At 39.6% G+C, this 22,585-nt stretch overlaps 1 protein-coding gene across 1 annotated transcript in view; it reads right to left on the reverse strand.

Annotated features, from left to right (window-relative positions):
- LOC127956071 (membrane-spanning 4-domains subfamily A member 4A-like) overlaps positions 1–22,585 on the reverse strand; it is a 28,720-nt gene that overhangs the window by 603 nt on the left and 5,532 nt on the right. Inside the window, exons 4-7 of the mRNA XM_052553847.1 lie at positions 4,216–4,284; positions 3,545–3,691; positions 3,095–3,211; positions 2,558–2,638 (exon numbers count right to left, since the gene is read on the reverse strand). Of these exons, the coding sequence (XP_052409807.1) occupies positions 2,558–2,638; positions 3,095–3,211; positions 3,545–3,691; positions 4,216–4,284 (414 nt within the window). The remainder of the gene's footprint in view (positions 1–2,557; positions 2,639–3,094; positions 3,212–3,544; positions 3,692–4,215; positions 4,285–22,585) is intronic.

Below are 22,585 nucleotides of genomic sequence, written 5' to 3' on the forward strand. Positions count from 1 at the left end.
AAGTTTGTTTTGAGTTTGTATTGGCAGTTCAAAACAGCTGACCAAAGCGAACTTGCTGGTGGAGTTTGATTTGGTTCCAAACAACAGAGCTTCCATTGGTCCGTGGAGGTTATGCAATTGGTGGGTGTATTCTGAAGGTTCACCTTCTTTGACATGTGATGTAGTTTTTTCCCGGTTCAGTTCGTTTCTCATTCAACAGAGGTCTGACAGGAGAACAACATCTCCTGAATACACTGAAGTGTCGAAAAGCTTAGTTGCACAAATATATCCACACCTGTATTATCACTCGTGGAGAGAATTTGTAGATTCACAGAAAGCATTTTATTCCTAGAAAAAAATTCCAACGAAGCTTGGTGTTGATGACCCAGAGTTATATAAAAAGCAACGTTGAAAAAACATCCAAGACAAGTTTTCCAAAGCCATGAAAAGAATGAAAGGAAAAGGTAAAGATATAAGGTAACAGGTACGATTTAATGTTATACCATACGTTCTACTGCTTTTTTTGTTCTTTCAATAAGCAAATTTAAAAGGTATACAGTTAATGAAATGCCAAATGAACATACAAGAATAAACCTTTGTTTTTCTCAAAAGTAAATCATGAAACCACAAAATTTAAAAAGGTGTAACAATTTTTCCGCTTTAATAAAATAAATGAACTAAAAATAACCGTAACAAAATGATTCCAATATTTTTCTCCACATCATGCTAAAGTTTTCAGACTATAGCCCTATTCGCATGGGATTAATATTATTTGGTGGCCTTGTGTGATTAAGAAATTTCAAGCTATATGTCTGATTTATTTATTACACATTAATTTAAAACATTTTCAGCTTTCTCTTTCTGCAAATTGTATGGTGTAATGATATAACCGCACCCAAAATACTATAAAACTTTACAATGCATCTCCATACTTCGCAAAAAATGGATAAAAAGGCACAAAGGAAACAAATCCTTGAAAAATGCCAAATGCAATGTCACTTGCAACTTGTTAAATTAGGAAAAGTGTGAGCCAAAAAAAGAAAGAAAAAAAAGTGTCTCTCTCGCTCTCTGCTGTTAGAACCACGGTAATAATTCTTGCAGACTTGACACAATCATATTTAATATATTTCAAATCAGCAACAAGATCTGAGGTGAACTGTCACATGAATGTTTTCGATGACGCTCAGATTACGTTAAAAAGGTTGATCCAGCTAGCACACATGTTCAGTCTCTCGAGCGCATGTCATGTTTCTATGGCAACGAGTGAGGGACAAACCCTGCTTTACATTTTCTACCATTTTTATAATAATGAAAATGAACTGTTTAATCTTAAAATTGTAGTGGTCAGATTCCGACTCGATGCAGAGCAGAGAGCACAGAGATGATAGCAAATAAACACTGTTGGGAACGTTACTTTAAAAAAGTAATTAGTTATAGTTTCTCACTACTTGTTCCAAAAAGTAACTGAGTTAGTAACTGAATTACTCTATAATAAAAGTAACTCGTTACCAGGGAAAGTAACTATTTGCGTTACTGTAAAAAAATAAATAAATAAATAGCTATATGTCAAAGAATTTTTTTTTTTTTTTAGCAGTTTTCACAAGTCAGTTGAAATGAGTAGAACAGACAGGTGTTCGTACATAACTATCCTGCACTTCAAGTATTATCTTTGTAAGAAAAGTGTTTTGGGCCACTAGCTTTGTAGATGCGTGTCACCCATTATATGTACACATTACATGCACGTTCTTTCCTTTGACCACAATGAATTTGAAGTAGCACTTATATCTCCACCTTGAAAATGCCAAATTTTCATCGGATTGCTCCTGACTCGCCATTTCTGCTGCTGCAAATCTCTGTGTAGCTGTTGCGTGTGTGTTTTACACAACAGGTTTATTGACTTGTAATAGCAATTTAAGGTGGAATATGTGACAATCAGGTCCAGTCGGGTCAGTGTCTTCCCGGCGGGTTCGGGTTCAGCTTTCAAATAATAGACGGATCCGAGTCAGGTCCGGGTAGGCGTTTCTCGGATCTACACGGGACCGGGTCCTGCTTTTGAAATAATAGACAGGTCCTGGTCGGTTCAGTGTAGTACATTATCGGTCCCTTTCCAGATTTGTGCACAAATTTTTGGACCCGTGAAGACCTCTACCTCATTGTTCGATGAGCTATGGTAGGAAATATATAGCAGATTCAGATGGGATTAACATCACAGACAACCTCCGCAATTATAACAAATGTCTGGAGGTCACCATGTAATACTAATCCCAATGCGAACAGGCCTTATCAGCCATTCACACTTCCCACAAAGGACTGATTATGGAAATGGTATGGTTCTTTTGTATCGCAAACATGACCCGTCTCAAACCTAGATTGTCTACACTTATTCATTTTATTGTGGGGGTGTTGGAAAGTTCGGAAACAGTATACTGTCGCTCAGCCTTTTCAAACGTATTTTTTTCCCCCGAAACGAAGAATTAAAACAAATTAGTTTGAAGTATATTGGGGCCTTTACAAATTTCCAGTGCATAGAAACTGAACACTAAAGTCAGATAATGCATTATTTTCAAGCTTCTCTTACCTCTGATTTGTTAAGATCATGGAAATTATTTGGTTTGAAATCAGGGAACTGTGGAGTTAAAACTTGTGGATTTAACGGCACCTTTGGAAGAATAAACATATAATGTTTTATGCCTTCTTTGCTATCAGAGGTATAAAGGCAATTAAACTGACAGAAAGTTCCAGTTTTACAGGTATATAGTCCTCATTGTACTTCAAATGGAATTTAAAAAAAGCAAAATACAGAACTCCTATTGAAATGTCATGGTGTAAAAACATGCTTTCCGCTGGATTTATGAAAATAATTTCACATAATTCATACATTCGCATAGTTTCCTGCATTTTTGTGGACAGAATCATACTTTACAAGCCTAGAGGGTTTGAACATTTAAGAGTGAAGAATTTAAGACAAGTTTTTGTATTGTGACTGTAGTGTTAGTGGGTTCTTGTAAAATAAGAACCCAAGTGTGTAGATATATCCATTATGTGTATATGCATATATCTGAAGGGTTCAGGTAACAAAAGAGCTTGGGAACCACTGACTTGATGCACCACTCACCAGAGGAGGACAACAGCAACAAGAGACTTTACAAGCAAATGCTGACAGACAGATGGAGATGATGAACTGAAGCAAGGAGAATAACAGCAACACACCACTGATTCCCTTGGAGAGAGTCTGAGAGAAAAATCAACAGTACAGAAAATAATAATTGATAATTAGTACTCAAACAGCTACACTGGCTGCTCAATAGTTAAAAATCTAATATTCTTAAGGTTCATGTGGTAATATATGTATTGATCAAATTGAGCTAAGATTATAGTTAATGTATAATATTAATATTTTCTTGCATTGTAAATTATAAATAATAGTAAGAGATCTATAAACTACTTCTGAAATGTTGGGGAAAAGACTTCATGGATAAATGCAGATTAAGGCTTGACTTCTGATAAGTGTACTGACCACACAATGATCTTACTATAAATATTAATATAAAATCTTATGACATACCGTATACTTTCTTGTATAGTAATACCACATATAATAGTTGTAGTAAGTGTACGGGGAAGGTCCTTGTATCAAATCCAGTGAAATTAAAAGAAGGGCAATGCCTGCGGTTACAGCACTGATGATGTTCAGTCCAAGTGAACCATTCACCTATCGGCAGAAAACCAGCATGAAGTTATTTAACACGCTGTGTTAAAGTAGATTTAAAAGTATATGGAGTATGATAAAAAACTTTACTACTTTACATGCATAAAATATTCATCAGGGTCCAAGCACAAATGCCTTATGTTGATTATTTAGTGATAAAACTGCTGTTTATTACAGCAAAATCTAGCCAATCTTCAATGAAAATCTAGGGTTACAGCATACATGCAGATGTCAAAAATTCTCTTTTTACTTAAGTAAACATTTTAATGTTTTAATACATGTGATCATAAAATATGTTTTGTAGTTAAACATACGGTAGACATTTACACTTTATTTTTAATTAAATGGCTAGACCAACGTGACCTGCCAGAAATAACGCTATGCTTGATTTTTACCAATCCTACAGTTATGGTGTTAAAGTATTTCAGTTGATGCAGAATTTTCAGAAACAAGAAAATCAGTAGAAACACAATAGTGTTCAGCACTTCAGGTGATTGGACCCCTAAAAATAAGTGTTGTGTACATACCAAACAGTTACTGGAGGGTGAATTAACTTTGTTTTCTGCAGCGATGCAGAGTGAGCCTGCAATAATGTACTGAGAGGAGAGAAAAGGACAAATACTGAGACTTTTGCTGGAATGTGTACAGATGATACTCAACCAGAAAAAAGCTTTTTACCGCCATGTGTAAGATTGTTGTGTTTAAAGACTTGATTGCATTCCCCATAGCATCTGCTGATCCTATGGGGAATGCAATCGTCTCATTCCACATCTCAGGGAAACATTGTTACATTTGTAATCTAAGATATTTTACTGCACCTTATCTCTGTTTTCGGAAGTAAACTTTGTGAATCAGGGGTTGTCATTCAGAGAAATGCGTGGATATGTGATGCAATGTCATAAATGGATATCATCACATGGCAAAACATCTCAGGTTACCTGAGTAGGGAACGGGACACTGTGTCCTCTATGGGGCGCTATGGGGAATACTTAGTCGTGGCCCCATGTCTGAAGCATACATTGAAAAAACACCAACTTGTTGGCCGGCTACAGTCTCTGACGTCACTACCGGCGGGACTATAAACTGGCACAGAGAGAACACATGATTCACTTCTTCGTTTGAAGTTTGCCTCTGAAGCATGGCAGGGAGCTACAGGATGCAGTGTTTTGTTCCCCATTCAGGGAACCATGGTTACATTCACAACCTGAGACTTTTTCTTTCAAGGGAACTTCCAACTGCGTCCTTTAGGGGGGGCACTATGGGGAACAGTATACCCACGCCGCCATGCTGAGGGGAGTGCAGGCCAGAATCGTTGCGAGCACTAAGTACCAACTCTACCATTTTCATGGGAGTTGCCCCTCGGACGTTTAGACGGCTGTCTGTGACAGTACCCCTTACGGCCACAGGCCTAAGCTGTATACACAACTTAATTTTTAGGGCCTCGGCCCAGGGTAGCGCTGAAGGCTTGGAATCGGGAAAGATTCCTCTAAAGGGATAGGGCTAAGAACCTAGCATTTTAAACCAAGTCTTGGCTGTCACACAGGGGCTACTGCTAGCTATCGCATAAGCTTGCTGAAAGAACTGTCTCAACAGTTCTTTAGTAGCAACACCCTGTTTAGATAGGTATCCGAGGATACATAGGTGGAGTGGCGCCCAAGATGAACTGGGCTTTTACCAACTCAAGAAAGGGCATGACGCAACCATGCAAAGCCCTCAGCATATAGGGTTAAAAAGCAGAATACTAGCGTGCGAACTTACCACTGTGTGGATTTCAGAAAGTATGCAAAGACTCCACATGCAGATTTAACATAGCATGGACTTTCAAATACTGTTCTAAGGAGGAAGGAGGGGATCTCGTGGCACTCTGATAGAGTTGCTCATAGATGTAGTGGTGCATCTCAAAACAGTATGTTTGAGAGTCATCAGCTTGATCTATGGAAACAATACTGGAGCGCTCTGGGGTAAAAAACAGAGAATTCTGACTCATATGAGAGGAGAACTCAGAGCTCAATGTAGCGCACTCATAGACGACCCTTTCTGGAAAAAGGGGAGCGCTGCTAAACTTCTATGAGAATCACCCAAATAGCCCCTCATGTTGAGGGAAGCGATGCTTGAAGTGTATACATAAATACACACTGGCTGAATGGAGCCCATGGAACCAAGTTCTAATCATCTCAAGAAGGGAACGAGGCGTTCGTTTATTTGTTTTCAGAAAGAGTCTTGCATACACACTTACCACTTACATGGATTTTAGAAAGTGTGCAAAGTGTTCACGTACACACTGACCACCATGTGGTTTTGAGAAATTACACAAAGCTTAGCGTGTGTACTTAAAGGTTCCTAGGCATCGCAGAGGTGCTAAATTGCACAGGAGAGGCAAGCTCAAATTTTACAAACCTCAGGCGAGGGGAGCATCACCTGAGGCAGCATATACAAGAAGACTTCTGTAACTGCCACCTCCACTTCCTGCTAGATGCGACAGCACTACTAAGCAGCCAGGAAACCCCTCAGGGTTACCTGGCCGGACATCCATGAAATTCCCTGCAGTGCTGTGCCAGGCCTGATGATCAAGAAGGCTCCAGCTGAAACCGGTGATCTCTGCAGCGTAATACCGGAGTTTATTAGTAGACACATAACCACCAGCAATTTAATACACATAAGTATATACAGTGAGGGTTACATATTCACCCACCCTCCTGCGCTGTATCCCCGCTCAAGGGGACGCCTCCTTTTAGTCCGGACCATCAGTAGGGTGGTTGCTATGAACATAGAACCAGCCTAAAACACTATAGGTCCAGAATAGGAGACTGTTATTTACATTTACATTTACATTTAGCGGACGCTTTTATCCAAAGCGACTTACAATTGCCATATATGTCAGAGGTCGCACGCCTCTGGAGCAACTTGGGGTTAAGTGTCTTGCTCAGGGACACATTAGCTGCATTTCCACTGTCGGGCCAGTGCGAGCCAGGGCTTAAAGTCCATCACTAAAACACGCCCTTTACACGCCTCTCAGAACAACGTCATGCAACCACAAAATTTCACCATCAAAGAGAAGTTATCAGAAAACTAAGAAATAAGTCACTGGAACATGTGCGATCACAAAACGAACATGACAAAAGTGGCCGTTTGTTTGCATGCTTGTTATATATTCAAATTCAAAAGCATCTATGTTTTAACTATAGAATAAGTGATACATTGATCATATTGATTTAATTTATCAGGACTCAAAATTAATCACACATTAATACACTTATTTCTATTTTATTTTATTTTTAACGCTCATGAAAATATCCTGCTTATTCAGTTGAGTCTGTTTCTGTTTATTAGCCACAGTAGCCGTCATATTTAGAATGAATGATAATATCTCTATTTTTGTAAGCTCCCGAACAAAAAACATTATTAGGCTATATTCTTTTATGATAGCTAGGCAACGTGAGATAAACTCTTGAGGCGAGGCTTGTGACAGATAATATAAGTTACTTAATAAATACACGATTGTGATAGATAATAAGGAGCTGTCGTCTGATTTCTTCAAGCGGCCATATTTTGCCATATTTTACCATATTTACTATGGTAACATGTTTAGCGTGCATATCTTTTTCATCGCTTATAAATATTTCTGCCTTGTATGGTGATTATAATCCACATTGGATCAATTTTTATCAAACACTCGCTGCTGACTGAAAGAGAGTTTGGAGCTCAACTTATTTAAAAAATGTGTTTAATGCTGGTGTTAAAGCTGTTATCTTTCTGAAATGATCCGCAGCGCAGACTCTCTATTTTTATAAAATTATTATATTTTTATTATATTTTATTATATTATATTATTATATTTTGATGACAGGCTATGCAACGTGGAGCTAAACTCACGAAACGAGACGACAGATAAAATGTTACTTAATAAATACACAATTGTGATAGAGAATAAGAAGCTGACGTCTGATTTATCCAAGCGGTCATATTTAACATGTTCTCTATGGTAACGTTAATGTTTAGCGTGCATAGTCTTTTACATCGCTTATAAATATTTCTGCCTTGTTTAGTGATTATAATCCACATCGGATCAAGTTATTTCAAACACTTGCTGCTAACTAAGAGTGAGTTTTGAGCTCAACTTATTTTAAAACAACTTGGTGTTAAAGCTGTTATCTTTCTGAAATGATCCGTGCTGACGCTCTCCACACACGGAGAAACTCCGCCTTTGTTCATAACCCCTCCTCTAGCCCCAGCTGGCCCGCTTTGGCTCAAGGTTTTCGTCGGGCCAAAAAACCCTGGCCATTGGCCCCGAGGAAGCCCCGGCGAGGCACGATCAAGCCCCGGAAGTGACAGTGGAAACGCGACTGGCCCTGGCACGCACTAGCACACCCGGTCTTAGCTCGATAGTGGAAACACGGCTATTGGTATCTCACAGTGGATTCGAACCCTGGTCTCGCACACCACAGACGTATGTCTTATCCACTGCGCTAACACCACCCCTAGAGGTTTCCACATAACCTCGATCAGGTGTAGAGCTGGTGGTTACAGGGGAATTAGGAGGGGGAGGGTATCAAAATCCCTAAAGTGAACGAGTAGATTCCTTGGTATCACTCTGATTCGGACAAGAACGCTGCCTAATTTAGATCACATCCCTTAGGTTCTGCTTACCTCCTTTTGACCCATGATTCCTCTTTCCCCTGCCATTTGATCCTCGGTATCACTCTGATTCGGACAAGAACGCTGCCTAATTTAGATCACATCCCTTAGGTTCTGCTTACCTCCTTTTGACCCATGATTCCTCTTTCCCCTGCCATTTGATCCTCAGATCGAGACAGGCCAGACCTGGACCTTCGTTCAGTTTCTTTCTTCAGTTAAACAAGGAAAAAATGCAAGTTATTGCATTTGGAATTAAAGCTGAAGTTTTCAAGGTGAGTGCATACCTTAACTCTAGGGGTCAAACAACAAAAAATCAAGTCAGGAATCTTGGTGTGATTCTGGAGACAGACCTTAGTTTCAGTAGTCATGTCAAAGCAGTAACTAAATCAGCATACTATCATCTAAAAAAATTGCAAGGATTAGATGTTTTGTTTCCAGTCAAGACTTGGAGAAACTTGTTCATGCCTTTATGACCAGCAGGGTTGACTATTGTAATGGGCTCCTCACCGGCCTTCCCAAAAAGACCATTAGACAGCTGCAGCTCATCCAGGACATAAGGTATGCATTCAACTTGAACACTTCATCTTTTTTTCCAAATGCAATGACTTCAGTTTTTTCCTTGTTTAACTGAAAAAAGTTCTGGCACATCCAACTATTAAATTCATCAATGCATTGGCAGAGGGAGTCAATGGGGCTGTAGTCATTTGGAGATAAGGCTAGGTAAATCTGGGTATCAGCATAGCTGTGGTAGGCAATTTGGTTCTTTCTCATTATTTGACCTAGTGGAAGCATATACAGGCTAAACAAGAGCGGTGCAAGAATTGACCCTTGTGGGACTCCGCATGTCATGGATGTCCACTTAGACTTATGCTCCCCTATACTCACATAATAGCCTCTTCCTTCTAAGTATGATCTGAACCATCCCAGAAAGACTGACCCAGTTTTCCAGTCTCTCTAGTAGTATGTTATGATCGACAGTGTCAAACGCAGCACTGAGATCTAGCAATACCAGCACCGATATTTTGCCAAAGTCACAATTTAAGCGAATATCATTTATTATCTTAATGAGTGCTGTCTCTGTGCTGTGATGCGGTCGGAAACCAGACTGAAAATTGTCCAGGTATTCATTTGATTTCTGTCTGTTTGTTTTCTTACTGACTATTATTGGTGCAATATCTTCAATAACATTCTTAACTTTTGAGTTGAAGGAATCAAGGAGAATATCAACAGAGTCTGCAGAAATGCTTGGTGTTAAAGATATAGCCTCCATAAATAGTACACTTGTGTTCTAGTTTAAGCATCTCCTTCTGATAGAGACAGATCTAGATTCAGTGGTAGCAGAGATCAATATATCAAAGAAAATAATGATCAGATAGTGCTACGTCCTTAATAACAATGGATGAAATGTTTAGACCCCTACTGATGATTAGATCCAGAGTGTGTCCACGTTTGTGTGTGGGTCCATGCACATGCTGAATCAGGTCAAAAGTGTTTAGAACCGTTATCATTTCTTTTGTAGTTTTGTTTTCTGCATTATCTATGTGAATATTAAAATCCCCTGCAATAGCAAAACAGTCCAACTCTGAGGAAATTATTGATAACATTTCTGCGACCTCTTCAACAAAGGCTGGAGAGTATTTTGGAGGCCTGTAAATAATAAGAAACAGAATGCGTGGAGCACCTTTCAGCACAATCCCTAGATATTCAAAAGACAAAATAGACATCTTTAAATAGAGCAGCTACACCCCCACCTCTCCTAACAGTCCTGCAAACACTCATGTAAGTGAAGTTAGGAGGGGCTGCTTCATTTAGGATTGTTGCACTGCAGCTGTCTTCTAGCCATGTTTCATTTAGAAACATAAAATCCAGATTGTTTGTGGTTATAAAGTCATTGATTAGAAATGATTTTTTTTTTTTTTAGCGAATGTTTAAAAGTGCTAACTTGATGGCAGTGCTTGGGGTCTTTACATCAATCTTAGTCTGATGCATAATAGGCCACAGATTAGATGAGTTTGCCCTTCGGCTTGAGATGGCCTTAGACTTTCTATCACGTGTTAAAACTGAAATAGAGAAAGCTACAGGCACACTGGGTTCCCGCTTGTTCTGTAAACATTTGTGAATGTTGCTGCTATTATAGCAGGGACCCGACACATATCACTGAGTGCTGCTATCATTTGTTTTTGGTTCACCTTCAGCAGATAGAGGGTTTGGGCCCTGGCGTTGTGGCAGTGGTCGGAGAGCTCTCATAGGAACAGGGCCCAGAGGCTTTGGTGGTTGTGGGGCCCGCCGTTTTTTTGTTGATATATGTGGGCTAGCAGCGAATGAGTGGGAGAGTTTGGTCCCAACATACACCAATTCCTCCATTTTCTGTGAGAAGCACAAAAGTGGAGATGCTGAAGAGAGGGATAATGTGTCTGGTGAGATGGGCTGTGTTTCTGGTGTTTCTGGTGGCTGTGATGTGTTGTCCTGGCTTCCCTGGACAACACATCACAGAAAGTCGTACTTGGGTGGTGAATCTTGTAGCTGTTTTGATACATCACACTCGGTCTGTGAGGAGCTCAGTTGGCAGGGCTCAGCAGGGAAAGTGTCTATCAGCAGTGCTTGTTTTGGCTGCATGGTGTTATCAGTGTCACTAGTGGGATATGTCAACCACATGATGACTTGGACCCGGAGTGTGTGTGCTGAATGGATTGACACACTCTGCTGAAGGATGACGAAGGGAGAAGTAGATATTGTCCTTAAACACTCTTGCACCAGTTTGTTTGGGTAGAGGCCAATTTGCTGGGAGTGGTCCACTGATGAACGACTGAACTTTGAGTCTTTGAAGTGTATCAAAGAGTTCACTGAAGTCCATCTTAAGGAGTTCTGACTACTCTTTCCGAATATCATTCTTTCCCACATGGATGATGATTTGATTTTCAGTCTTGTGCTTCATCAGAATGTTCTGAAGTTCCTTGTTCACATCAGAGACCATTGCTTGAGGAAGGCAGCATGTTGTTGTAGTCCTGCTACGGATGTTTCTGATAACAGAGTCACCCACTATCAGAGTCCTGGGCTCGGCTGCGCTCTGAGCTGAAAGCCGCTGTCTGCTCGTCCTTGAGCGCTTGTTAGTAGCGGTGTTAGCTGCTGGCTGATCCGGTCCATGTTTAATCACATTTGGGGATTCCTCACCCACATTTATTAATGCTTCAAATCTGTTCTCCAGATGTATAGGGGGTGGTAGAATACCAGTATTCACAAGTCTTGTCATAGTCGAATCTGGGGTAGAGGAAGCTATGGCAGCAAACGAGAAACTCGTGACAATCTGATATCTTGTGTTCCTTTGGGTCTCACTCCCTGTTTGTGCCATCGATTAGTGTGGCGATCAGTTTCGGCTTGTTCCTCTACACTTGGTATAAACTGTTGAGATTCAGAAGATTCATGGGACTCACCGGCTGTATGCTGAGAGGGTCCATGACGACGGTCTGCTAAGTGTTCCGTCTGTTTTGGAAGTCCAGAAAGTAACTTTGTTTCAAAAATCACAATCCTTTGTAGAAGTTTGCAGCAGTTCATGCAACAAGTAGATCCAACAGGAGGCATTTTCTCTCTCTTCTGTTTGAATGAAGTTGTCATCCCGTCACAGGAATGTAAGCTGTTAGCAGAGGGAGACAAAGCCTTCTTTTTGTAGTATTATTCCAGTCCTAATGTTTTTAGTTTTAGCGTTTGTGCCAAAAATATGTTGTTTGAGCACTGTGCTGATCTGCTGAAGTAAAAATCTTAGAAAAATCAGAGAGAAGTACAGAAATAAGAAGCAAAGCGCAGAGCAGTAAGCTAGAACGTCCGAACGGTAGCAAAGCCAGAAGCAAGTCCCGGGAGAACACGTCAGGCAGAAATGGAAGGCTCACCTGAGCTGGAGGACTATGGTCAGAAAGTTTTTTGTTTTTTTTTTGTGGCCTCACAGCATCACCTTTTTAGTGCATTTTAATGGCAAGTCCAACTTTGCTGTGGCGCAATCCATAAGCTCTAACAGCTCTACATACACAGGGGCGAAGAATTGAGAAGGCTCAGCCTCAGCTTCTTCACCATCCTCAAATATCTCCTGCTTTTCCTGGGTAAAAACCCAGCAGAGCACTAACCTCAGTATCAGATAGTGTTAAAGATATAACATCATCCTCCCAAGGCTCTCTCTCGTCCGCCACCATTACGAGCCAGAAAAGGAAAATCCCTCTTTAAACCATTCAGACAGATCCATCTGTATTCTCCTCCTTGCCTCAGCAGCAGCGGATCCTAAACTGCGGGAAGCAGATGGCTGCCTTTTTTTTTTCCGGAAGAGAGACAAATGAGAGCTGATCATTTTTTAATTGATTTAACCCTCTTGGCGCCACGGTCGAGTTTACTCGACAAAACGGCCGATTTTGTCAAATAGGGTGTCAAATTTCATGCCACCTCCCCTGCATCAGATAGCATACATGTAATACTTCATCTCTGACTGAAAAAAACGTCATGCTCCTATACAAAATCTTCGAGCTAGAGCGCATTGAAACAGTGCGAAAAAAAAAAAAGCGGAGCTTGTGTGAGAGTGAGCCATTTTATCAGACCAATATTGTCAACGTCAGCGAGTATTGGCATTAGATTATTATTATTATCATTATTATTATTATCTAATGGCATCAATAAAGCTTCAATAAAGCCGCAATGAGGTTTTGGGACTTCTATTCGCGGACACTGATTCTGAAGGGGAATATCTGCATTCAGAACAGTGATACTGAAAGTGAAAGTATAGCCCTACACCAAGCACAAACGGTCCAATGTAAATGGTCCTTTGCCAAATATCAGAGGTGTGAACAATGTTTGCTTGGGTCAGAGTGTTCGTCGCGAAATTAGCAGGCGTGTTATTGTTGCGGGGACGAGGCGGGAGATTTTTACCGCGCTAGACATGTAGATTTGTCTTCTGACCGCACCTCTCCGCAATCGCGGGGACAGTATTGTAGTGGAGACTTTGTCTAATGCCACTGGGTATGTTAGACGAGGTCGAAGTATTCATAGGACAGTTAGGAGGCAAGGTGGGGAGTCGGAATGACACTGACAGAAGTCCGAGCTGTGCCCACTCGGCGCGTGCGCGAGGCAGATCTAGCCGCGCTGCTCATCGCAGAAGCAGATGAACTAAACAGGTCTTGTCTACTTGTGTTTGTGTGTCATATGAATAATATATATGTGCCCCATACTTGGAATCAGAGTGCCTGCTGCATGTAGTAAATTGAAAATCCCAACCGCTATATGCATTCGGTTTGTTTCTATCATTTATTAGTAATGATTTACACAGTTTGTTTACTACTTACTATTTACCTGACCATTCAATATTGTGCAATATAGCACACAGAAGGTGAGGGACATTTTTTGGGGGAAAGAACTGCTGCATTTTATCATTTAAACATGTGACTTTTCATGAAACTTCTATAATTCAAGATGACCACCTCCATATGACGTCATAATATGCAAATTAGATGGGAAAATAAAATCCCTTCATAAACATTGGGTCATCCTTAATATTTTTATAATGGACAGAAAGTCTCTATCTTTTATAAATTTTAAGATATAGCCTTTTGAAATTAAGATGTCAAAATCGAACATTTTAGGAAAAAACCTCTGGCGCCTAAAGGGTTAATTGCAGATTGCCTCCTCAAAGACATTGCCTGTGTGCTCTTCACCCAAACAAATTAAATCGCGTATGTCATCGGGTGTCAAATAACGCCGACACGGATGCACACATTGTCTAAACGCTTAATAGTAGTCGCCACGATATACAGAGAAAGATCGCTCTTAACAGTTCTTTCAGATGCACGCTTCAAACAGAACAGTCAGTGAAGATGAAGAAGAGAATGACGTGTTCTCCCGCTGCCTGTTTATAGTCGTGCCGGTAGTGACGTCAGAGGATGTAGCTGGTCAACAAGTTGGTGTTTTTTCAATGTACTCTTTAGACACGGGTCACGACGAGGGGTTCCCCATAGCGTCCCCTAGAGGACGCAGTTCGAAGTTCCCTTGAAAGGGAATTGTTAGTTTGTGTTGTGTTCAGGGTTGCCGGGTTTTGTTGTGAAAACCCAATTGCTACTGAAAACTAGCCCAATCTCATTTTGAAGAGGTCCCCCGATATAAATTGCAATCCTGGGGAAAAAAATACATGTTTTTTGGCATGGTTCCCCTGTTATAATTTGCATTTTAGGGACTAAATATCATGTTTTTGGAATCCCCAACCCGCAGACATGAAAAACAACCTGCATTAATAGTGTGCTGATCCTGGGTCTCCTGATCCTAGAGAATGGAAGATTTTGATTGGTTGTCAACGTTTCAATTGATTGTTAGTTTGAGTATTTAACAGTGTTATGAGTTATTTGGGGTAGGCACTCCTGGTGTGATAGTTCTCTCAGGAGTAACTCTTTTTCTTTTTTGGTTTGTTTGTTTCTTTTGACATTGCTTATTTTATGTAGTTAATGTTTTGTTGTTATATTAATTAAATTACTTCCATTAATACCCCTAGATTATTGTTTCTTATTATTGATGGTTGTTGCATCTGTTATGGAAATTTTTTTGTTTTGTTAATTTGACATTGATTGCATTAATCTCATTTAGGTATATTTTAACATACAATGATCAAAGTAGTATATATAGTCCATAGGGACACTGAGTTCTTTGTGTAACCTGTGCACGTAACTGCTTTAGGCTGAAAAACAACTTCTAAAGAGGAACCATGTACCAGGACAGTCCGTACCAGGGAGAGGTGCATGAGATGTACATGAGTTATGAGGTGATGTGCACTGAGCAACATGATTGGCTCAAATATCCTAGTCTGTCCTTCAATGTATCTTTTTACATACTATAAAAAGTGGTCTGTTAGTCTGTGTTATCTCTTTGCACATAGACTCAGAAGCTGTGTTTAAACCTGATCATTCTCTGCAGAGAATTAAAGCAATACAAAGACAAAACTCTGTTTGGTTTTTCATTGTTAATTCAAATTGTTATTGAATTAGAATTTCCACTACACATCGAACTGCATTGATGCTTCAAAGCTTTTGACAGTGCTCTACCTTGCCATCTGCTGGTCAATAAAAAGTCTTACACCAACTGTATCATTTAGATGTTTTGTTCATTGGGATGTCATAAGGTTTAATTGTCTATTTTATAAGATATGTGATAGTTTCCCAAATCTATTGTATATTACACAATAAAGACTTATATTATTACACAATAAAGACAATATTTTCTTCCTTTTTACTTGCATCAAACGTGTGTCTTTTCACAAAAATAGTGTTTAATATGCCACCAAATTACACTTAAGTCATTTTTCATTGCATTTCATTTTGTATCTTCCTTCCAAAATAACACTAACATACACATTGTCAAAAAACACAAATTCAGTTATTGCATTTACAACATTTTGCAATAATATAAATATTTTTTCTCAACAATGTGAGCTGTTGACAACAGAGGACAGCATTTACAAGCAGCAAAAATGTTTGTGGTTAGGGAAGGACTTTTATCCATTTTGGATAGGTACCAGTGATGCGCGGGTCAATTTATTAATAACCCGCACCCGACCGACATTTTCAACTAACCCGCCCACAACTCAGACCGCAAAAAAAGGAAAAGAAAATATTGTACCCGACCCGCTTCCTGACCCGCATTTTTAAAATGTAGTAAATGCTCATCATATCGTCATTGGGCCATAGACGTAGGAACTAGGCAAAAAAAAAAAAAAAAACGTCAATAAGCTCATCATTTGTTCTAAAATAGTCTAGTCTGGCTATGTCTATTTTTATGTTTCTGTTCAGCAGACATGAGGTTTGGGTTTGCGCATTTCTCCATATATTACGCTCCGTTTGCTCATTCCGTGGGGTCTCGCTCAACCCAGAATGGCCTGCTGGTTCCAAAATATGCAAGGAGACATTTAATTGTTTAGTAATAAACTGGTGTTTTCTGTGTCGCTGCAAAGATTAAGTTGACGATGCAGACTAACGCCAGAGAGAAATACACATTATGGATTGCATAATCAGAGAGTAGCCTATTTATTTTGGTTTTAATATTTTCCTTTAAAAGTAGACATTTCAAGCTTTCTGTTATAGATAGCCTTATATTTGACAAATCTGTGAGGCACACGCTGAGTTTCGGCGCCATCCAGGTCACATGCAAGTGATCCTGGCGGCGCCTCATTACATTGTCTGTTATATATTTGCTTCTTATTCATAAAATACAGGCAATTGATTGATAAAAGATTGATCAAAATTAAGAAACAATTTTTAGAAAACGAAAATCTTTATCTTAACAATCTGATTTTCTACAAAAAAAAACATTTATTATTATCATCATTATCATTATTATTATAATTAATGTTGAAAAGAGCTTAGAATATTTATATATATATATAATATTAGGTTTATTAGGGGGGATAAATTGAAAGAACAGCATTATTACATTTGTTACAGTCACATTTATTTGTTTCATTTATATTATTTACATCAAGCTTTTAAGTATTGTATATTGTTACTGAAACTTAATAATGTTTCACTTGATTATACATTTAGTCAGGAATTATATTTTGGAAAAAGTCTAACTAGTAAAATGTTTACAGGTTATGTGAAAACTAGTACTACAAGTATATACATAAATAAAAAGAGACTTACTCATGTTTATGATCTCTGCTGAATAAAGCACTTCATCCTTTTTTTCTGAGGAAATCCATTTCTCAAACCCTCAACCACATCACATCTTTTTGGGGTTCATTATGTCTTATTGCTCTCATTGCGAAGCAAACAGTAAAATAAAAAAACTTGAACAGTCTCGCTGCTTTTTCTTCTGTTATTGGCGTATTCAAGCCGCACGCTTCAGTTTGAATCTGAATAGCGCATTCAGCGCGGGGGCGTGGTCACAGTAAATATAATGAAGGGAGACCTGAAAAACTAGACATCGCGTTGTTTTCATATGGATTACCTTATCACAGAATATCTGTTTTGGCAGCACTTGTTTAGTTTAAAAGCAGACATGTCAAGCTTTCTATAGATATCTCTCTCATGTATCTTCGTTGAGTATTCACGGAGTTACAGTTCATTTTAATGAGGTGTTTGTACATTACGATCAGCGCAGACAGCACACCTTGTTTGTTAGCTTTATTTTATAAGTCCACAAAGTTCTGTTGTTATTATGTCTGTATTCAAAAAAAGTAGACCCTTTATAGATTCGATTGATGTATTACTCTTATCTGTACGATCAAAACTGAAAGTGTAATTTAAGTTATTTTCGTGGTTATCAGGAGAAAATGACTCATAACACGTATATGCTTTAATCAACTCCAGAGGGTTAAAAAGAGTTTTCTATAAAACAAAACTTAATGAAGTCGTTAAAATGATGTTTTACCAAAAACAGGTCTTCACCTTTTCTCGTGCCGCTTTCATCTCTACGTGCAGACTGAGCGCCAGTTATTCAGCCAATAAAGGTCTATGTATTTCAAAATTGTGTCTAGTACTATATTAATTACAAAGGTTTAATTGGCATCTATATTTCAAACGACCCGACCGACTGCGACCCGAATATCATTAAAAATATTTCTGGATGACTCGTAACTGCGGGCAACCGCGGGTGACCGCAGGCACCTGCTCATTTTGGATCAACCCGCGCATCACTGATAGGTACATGTTGATAGCCTGAATGCACTGTAAGTCGCTTTGGATAAAAGCGTCTATTAAATGCATACATTTAATTTTAATTTTTTTTGGGAACAGCGGTTGAGCAAGCAATGTTTTTTAATTTTCATTCAATCAACTAACATTCACATTTCATTGTTTTTAATAATAGTACTATAATTTAACACTGATACACTGCACATAAGCATGTTCACTAATATAACTATAACATTTGACTAAATGGATCGCAGGTATGGGACAGCGCAAATGAAGCGCTTTGTAATTGAGCCTACTCAATTACAAAGTCATCAATGATCGTCATGAGCAAAGTCAAGTCACCATTAACATCTGTGAGTCAAGTCACAGCTGATCTTCATGAACCCAGTCATGAACCACGAATCTTCCCGAGCCTCGTCACTTCTCAGCTGAATTTACAGAACTCTCGTCCTATCCTGGCATGGCTATGGAGGCCTTTTGGGAACTCCCTAACCACCTCATCACGCCCACGGAGGCTGCCATTAACCTGTTTATGTTCTCTGTTTCAGTCCTACCTGACCAGATTTGCTCTCCTGCTCCATCGACACCACTGTGGTGGTCCTCTGCTCCGCCCTAGTGGGCTTCTGTCTCATCTGCTCGGCTGTGGTGGTCCTCTGCTCCATTCTGGTGGGCTTCTGTCTCATCTGCTCTGCCATGGTGGGCTTCAGGCCCGTCTTCTCGGCTATGGTGGTCCTCTGCTCCGCCCTGGGGGGCCCAAGCTACACCTGCTATGCTCTGGTGGGCTCCCACACCACTTGCTCTGCCTTGGTGGACCCCTTTTCCCGAGTTAAGCCCATGGCGGGCCCCTGTTGGTGTTCATCCGTAAAAGTTGCAGCAAAGGGACCACTTAGACCACAGAGCAAATTTTTCTGGTAGAGTTTAAAAAGTGTTTTCCAATTTCTGTTGTGCCATATCTAAATTAACACAAACTGACTAAATTAATTAGTCAGGCAGATTAATTTGTTCTTACTCATGTGTCTGCTAGTCACTTTTAGTCAAATTTAAGCTTAGTGTCTCTGAGAAAAATAAAAAGGTTGTACACCAAAATGCTGTGTCAAACACTTCTGCTGACAATGGGTTAGTCATACGCACAAAAGCTGAGATGGTTTGTTTTTAATGTAGAAAGCCAGGACAGTCATTTATATTTGTTGCTCTCAAAAAAAAAAATACAAAAAAATAGAAAGATGTTAAAGGGTTAGTTCACCCAAAAAATGTAAATTATGTCATTAATGTCTCCCCCTCATGTCGTTCCAAATCCGTAAGACCTCCCTTCAACTTCGGAACACAGTTAAAGATATTTTAAATTTAGTCTGAGAGCTTTCTGTCCCTCCATTGAAAATTTATGTACGGTATACTGTCCATGTCCAGAAAGGTAATAAAAACATCATCAAAGTAGTCCATGTGACATCAGAAGGTCAGTTAGAATTTGTTGAAGCATCGAAAATACATTTTGGTTAAAAAATAACAAAAACTAAGACTTTATTCAGCATTCTTCCGGGTCTGTTGTGAGTGTGTTCCCACAATAATGTAATGTAGTGATGTCCTGTTTGTGAACGAATCATTCGATTTAACCGGTTCTTCTTGAACTAGTTCACCAAATCGAACTGAATTGTTTGAAACGCTTTGCATTTCCAATAAGCATTAATCCACAAATGACTTAACCCTCTGGAGTCTAAGGGTATTTTTGTTAGTAAAAGTCATATGCTAGTAGGCGTCAACTATCATGAATATCATTGTGATTTACACCTGAGAAGACAAAGGCCTGCATAATGAGCTGCATAATGAGCCTCTCATTCAACTGTGCCACTGAGGGAGGACTTACAAGATTTAATTTCTCAAATCTTCAACCACATCACATCTTTTTGGGGTGAATTATGTCTTAGTCCTCTCATCGCGAAGCAAACAGTAAAATAAAATAAAAACTTGAACAGTCTCGCTGCCTTTTCTTCTGTGTGGGCATATTCAAGCAGCGGGCTTCAGTTTGAATCTGAGTAGCGCGGGGGCGTGGTCACATTAAATATAATGAAGGACATAAACAGATATTGCGTTGTTTTCATATGGATTACTTCATCTCAGAATATTTGTTTTCGGCAGCACTTGTTTAGTTTAAAAGTAGACATTCCAGGCTTTCTATAGATATCTCTCTCATGTCTCTTCGTTGAGTATTCACGGAGTTACAGTTAATTTTAATGAAATGTTTGTACATGACGATCAGCGGAGACAAAGACTGTAGACAGCGCACCTTGTTTGTTATCTTTATTTTATAAGTGCACAAAGGTTTTTTGTTATTATGTCTGTATCCAAAAAAAACTAGACCCTTTACAGATTCGATAGATGTATTGCTCTTATCTGTACGATTAAAACTGAGAGTGTAATTTAAGTTCTTTTCGGGGTTATCAGGAGAAAATGACTCAAAACGCATATATGCGTTAATCGACTCGAAAGGGTTAAGCTGTTAACTTTTTTTAACGTGGCTGACACTCCCTCTGAGTCCAATATCCCGGAGTAATTAATTTACTCAAACAGTACACTGACTGAAGTGCTGTGAAGAGAGAACTGAAGATGAACACTGAGCCGAGCCAGATAACAAACAAAAGATTGACTCATTCTCAAGTCAAGAACTGATTGCATCGGTACTAGTTGTTTTGTGATGTCTTGTGGTGTCTGTGTCTGTTGTGTTTCTCCCCCTCCAGCCCTGCCCGGCCATATGTGGTTCCCTGTCCGCTGGTTCCCTCATCCTGGCACCTGTGCTGGTTCTGAGCAGGTGATCCTCAAGCTACAGTTCTCTGCTCCTTTGTGCCTCGCCAGGTCATCTACATTCTGTCTGGTCTTACCATCTCCTCAGCAGTGGTCCAACCTGCTGCCACCCTATGCTGGTTCCAGTGGTCGCCCTCAGCTTATCCGTCATTACCTCAGTATCCTCTCCTGTTGGACTTTCACTGCAAGTGACCTTCTGCGCCCTGGCTTTGTCAATAAACCCTTGTACTTTGACATTGTTTGATTGGGTCTTCCCTTCCAGTGCCTGACACCATTGGTTCCTTTACAGCCGCTGTGGTTACCACTCCTTTTGAACATTTGATTGTTAATTGCATTAGACCTTTACCACAATCAAAGGCTGGGCATAATTACTCACTGTGATGTCAGTCTACAAGTTATCCTGCAGCTTATCTTTTACGATCAATAACAACTAAGTCAGACCTAAAACTCTTTAAAACATTTAAGTTTATTTTTGGCATTCCAAAAACCAATCAGTCAGATCAGGGCTCCATTTCATGTCCAGATGGTCTTCTCTAAAGTCATGCAGTCACTCAAAGGTAAACACTATCTTGAGTGCCTATCACCCTCAAAGCCAGGGAGGGTTGGAAAGATTCCACCAGACTCTTAAGTCACTTTTGAGATCATATTGCATTGAACTGCAATGAATTGCATTGGTACTGGGAGGATGGACTTGGATTCTCTTAGCTGTTTGGGAGGTTGTGCAAGAAAGCACAGGTTTTAGCCCTAATGAGTAAGTCTCAAAGTGAATGCATACCTTGACCCCTCCACTACACCTCGAGAACCTCGTTAACATGACAAACCTGTGTTTTCCCACGTCGATCAGGCATGTTTAACAAATAGTTTTGGTTTACACTTATTTATCATATAGGGTCCAGTAAACCTATCCTGGAATGGACTATTCAAAACTGTTAATACAGCAAGCACTTGCTCACCTACTTGAAAACTAATAGACTTAACCTTGCGATCAAACAACCTTTTTGCAAACAAGCATCTTTTCCTGAGACTTGTCTAATTTTCTGAACGCAATAGTTCTAGCTTCATAGAATTGATAACGGAAACTACTTACATGATCCACCTGAGAATGTCTTGGACTAACTGTTTCCACTCAATGGCCAAGACAGCAATAACTGCTGTGAAGAGAGAACTGAAGATGAACACAGAGCCGAGCCAGATAACGAACAACAGACTTACTCGTTCTCAAGTCAAAAACCGTTTCTGTAAGACGCGTCCGATTCGAGAACCGAGGAGCTGATGATACTGCGCATGTGTGATTTAGCGTGAAGCAGAACGACACACAGGGCGTCTGAACTGAACTGATTCTTTTGGTGATTGATTCTATGAACTGATTCTGTGCTAGTGTTATGAGCACGCCATTACGTTGAGCACAAAAGAACTGGTGAACCATTTTCTTCAACTTTATTAACTTTATTTATTGAATCGAACTGTCCGAAAGAAGTACTGGTGATCCGAAAACCGATGCAACTAGATCTTGACTCATTATCTGGCTCGGCTCTGTGTTCATCTTCAGTTCTCTTTTCACAGCAGTTCAGTCAGTGTATTGTTTGAGTAAATGAATTACTCTGGGATGTTTTTTTTTTTTTACTCCGAGGGAGTGTCAGCCACATTAAAAAAGTTAACAGCTTAAATAATTTGTGGATGAATACGAATTGGAGATGCGAACTGTTTAAAACGATTCAGTTAGATTTGGTGAACTGGTTCAAAAAGATCCGGTTACATCGAATGATTTATTCGTGAACCAGATATCACAAACTGCTTTGTTTTGAATTCTCTCACAACA

The sequence above is a fragment of the Carassius gibelio genome, chromosome B4 (assembly GCF_023724105.1).
Source record: "Carassius gibelio isolate Cgi1373 ecotype wild population from Czech Republic chromosome B4, carGib1.2-hapl.c, whole genome shotgun sequence".
NCBI lineage: Eukaryota > Metazoa > Chordata > Actinopteri > Cypriniformes > Cyprinidae > Carassius > Carassius gibelio.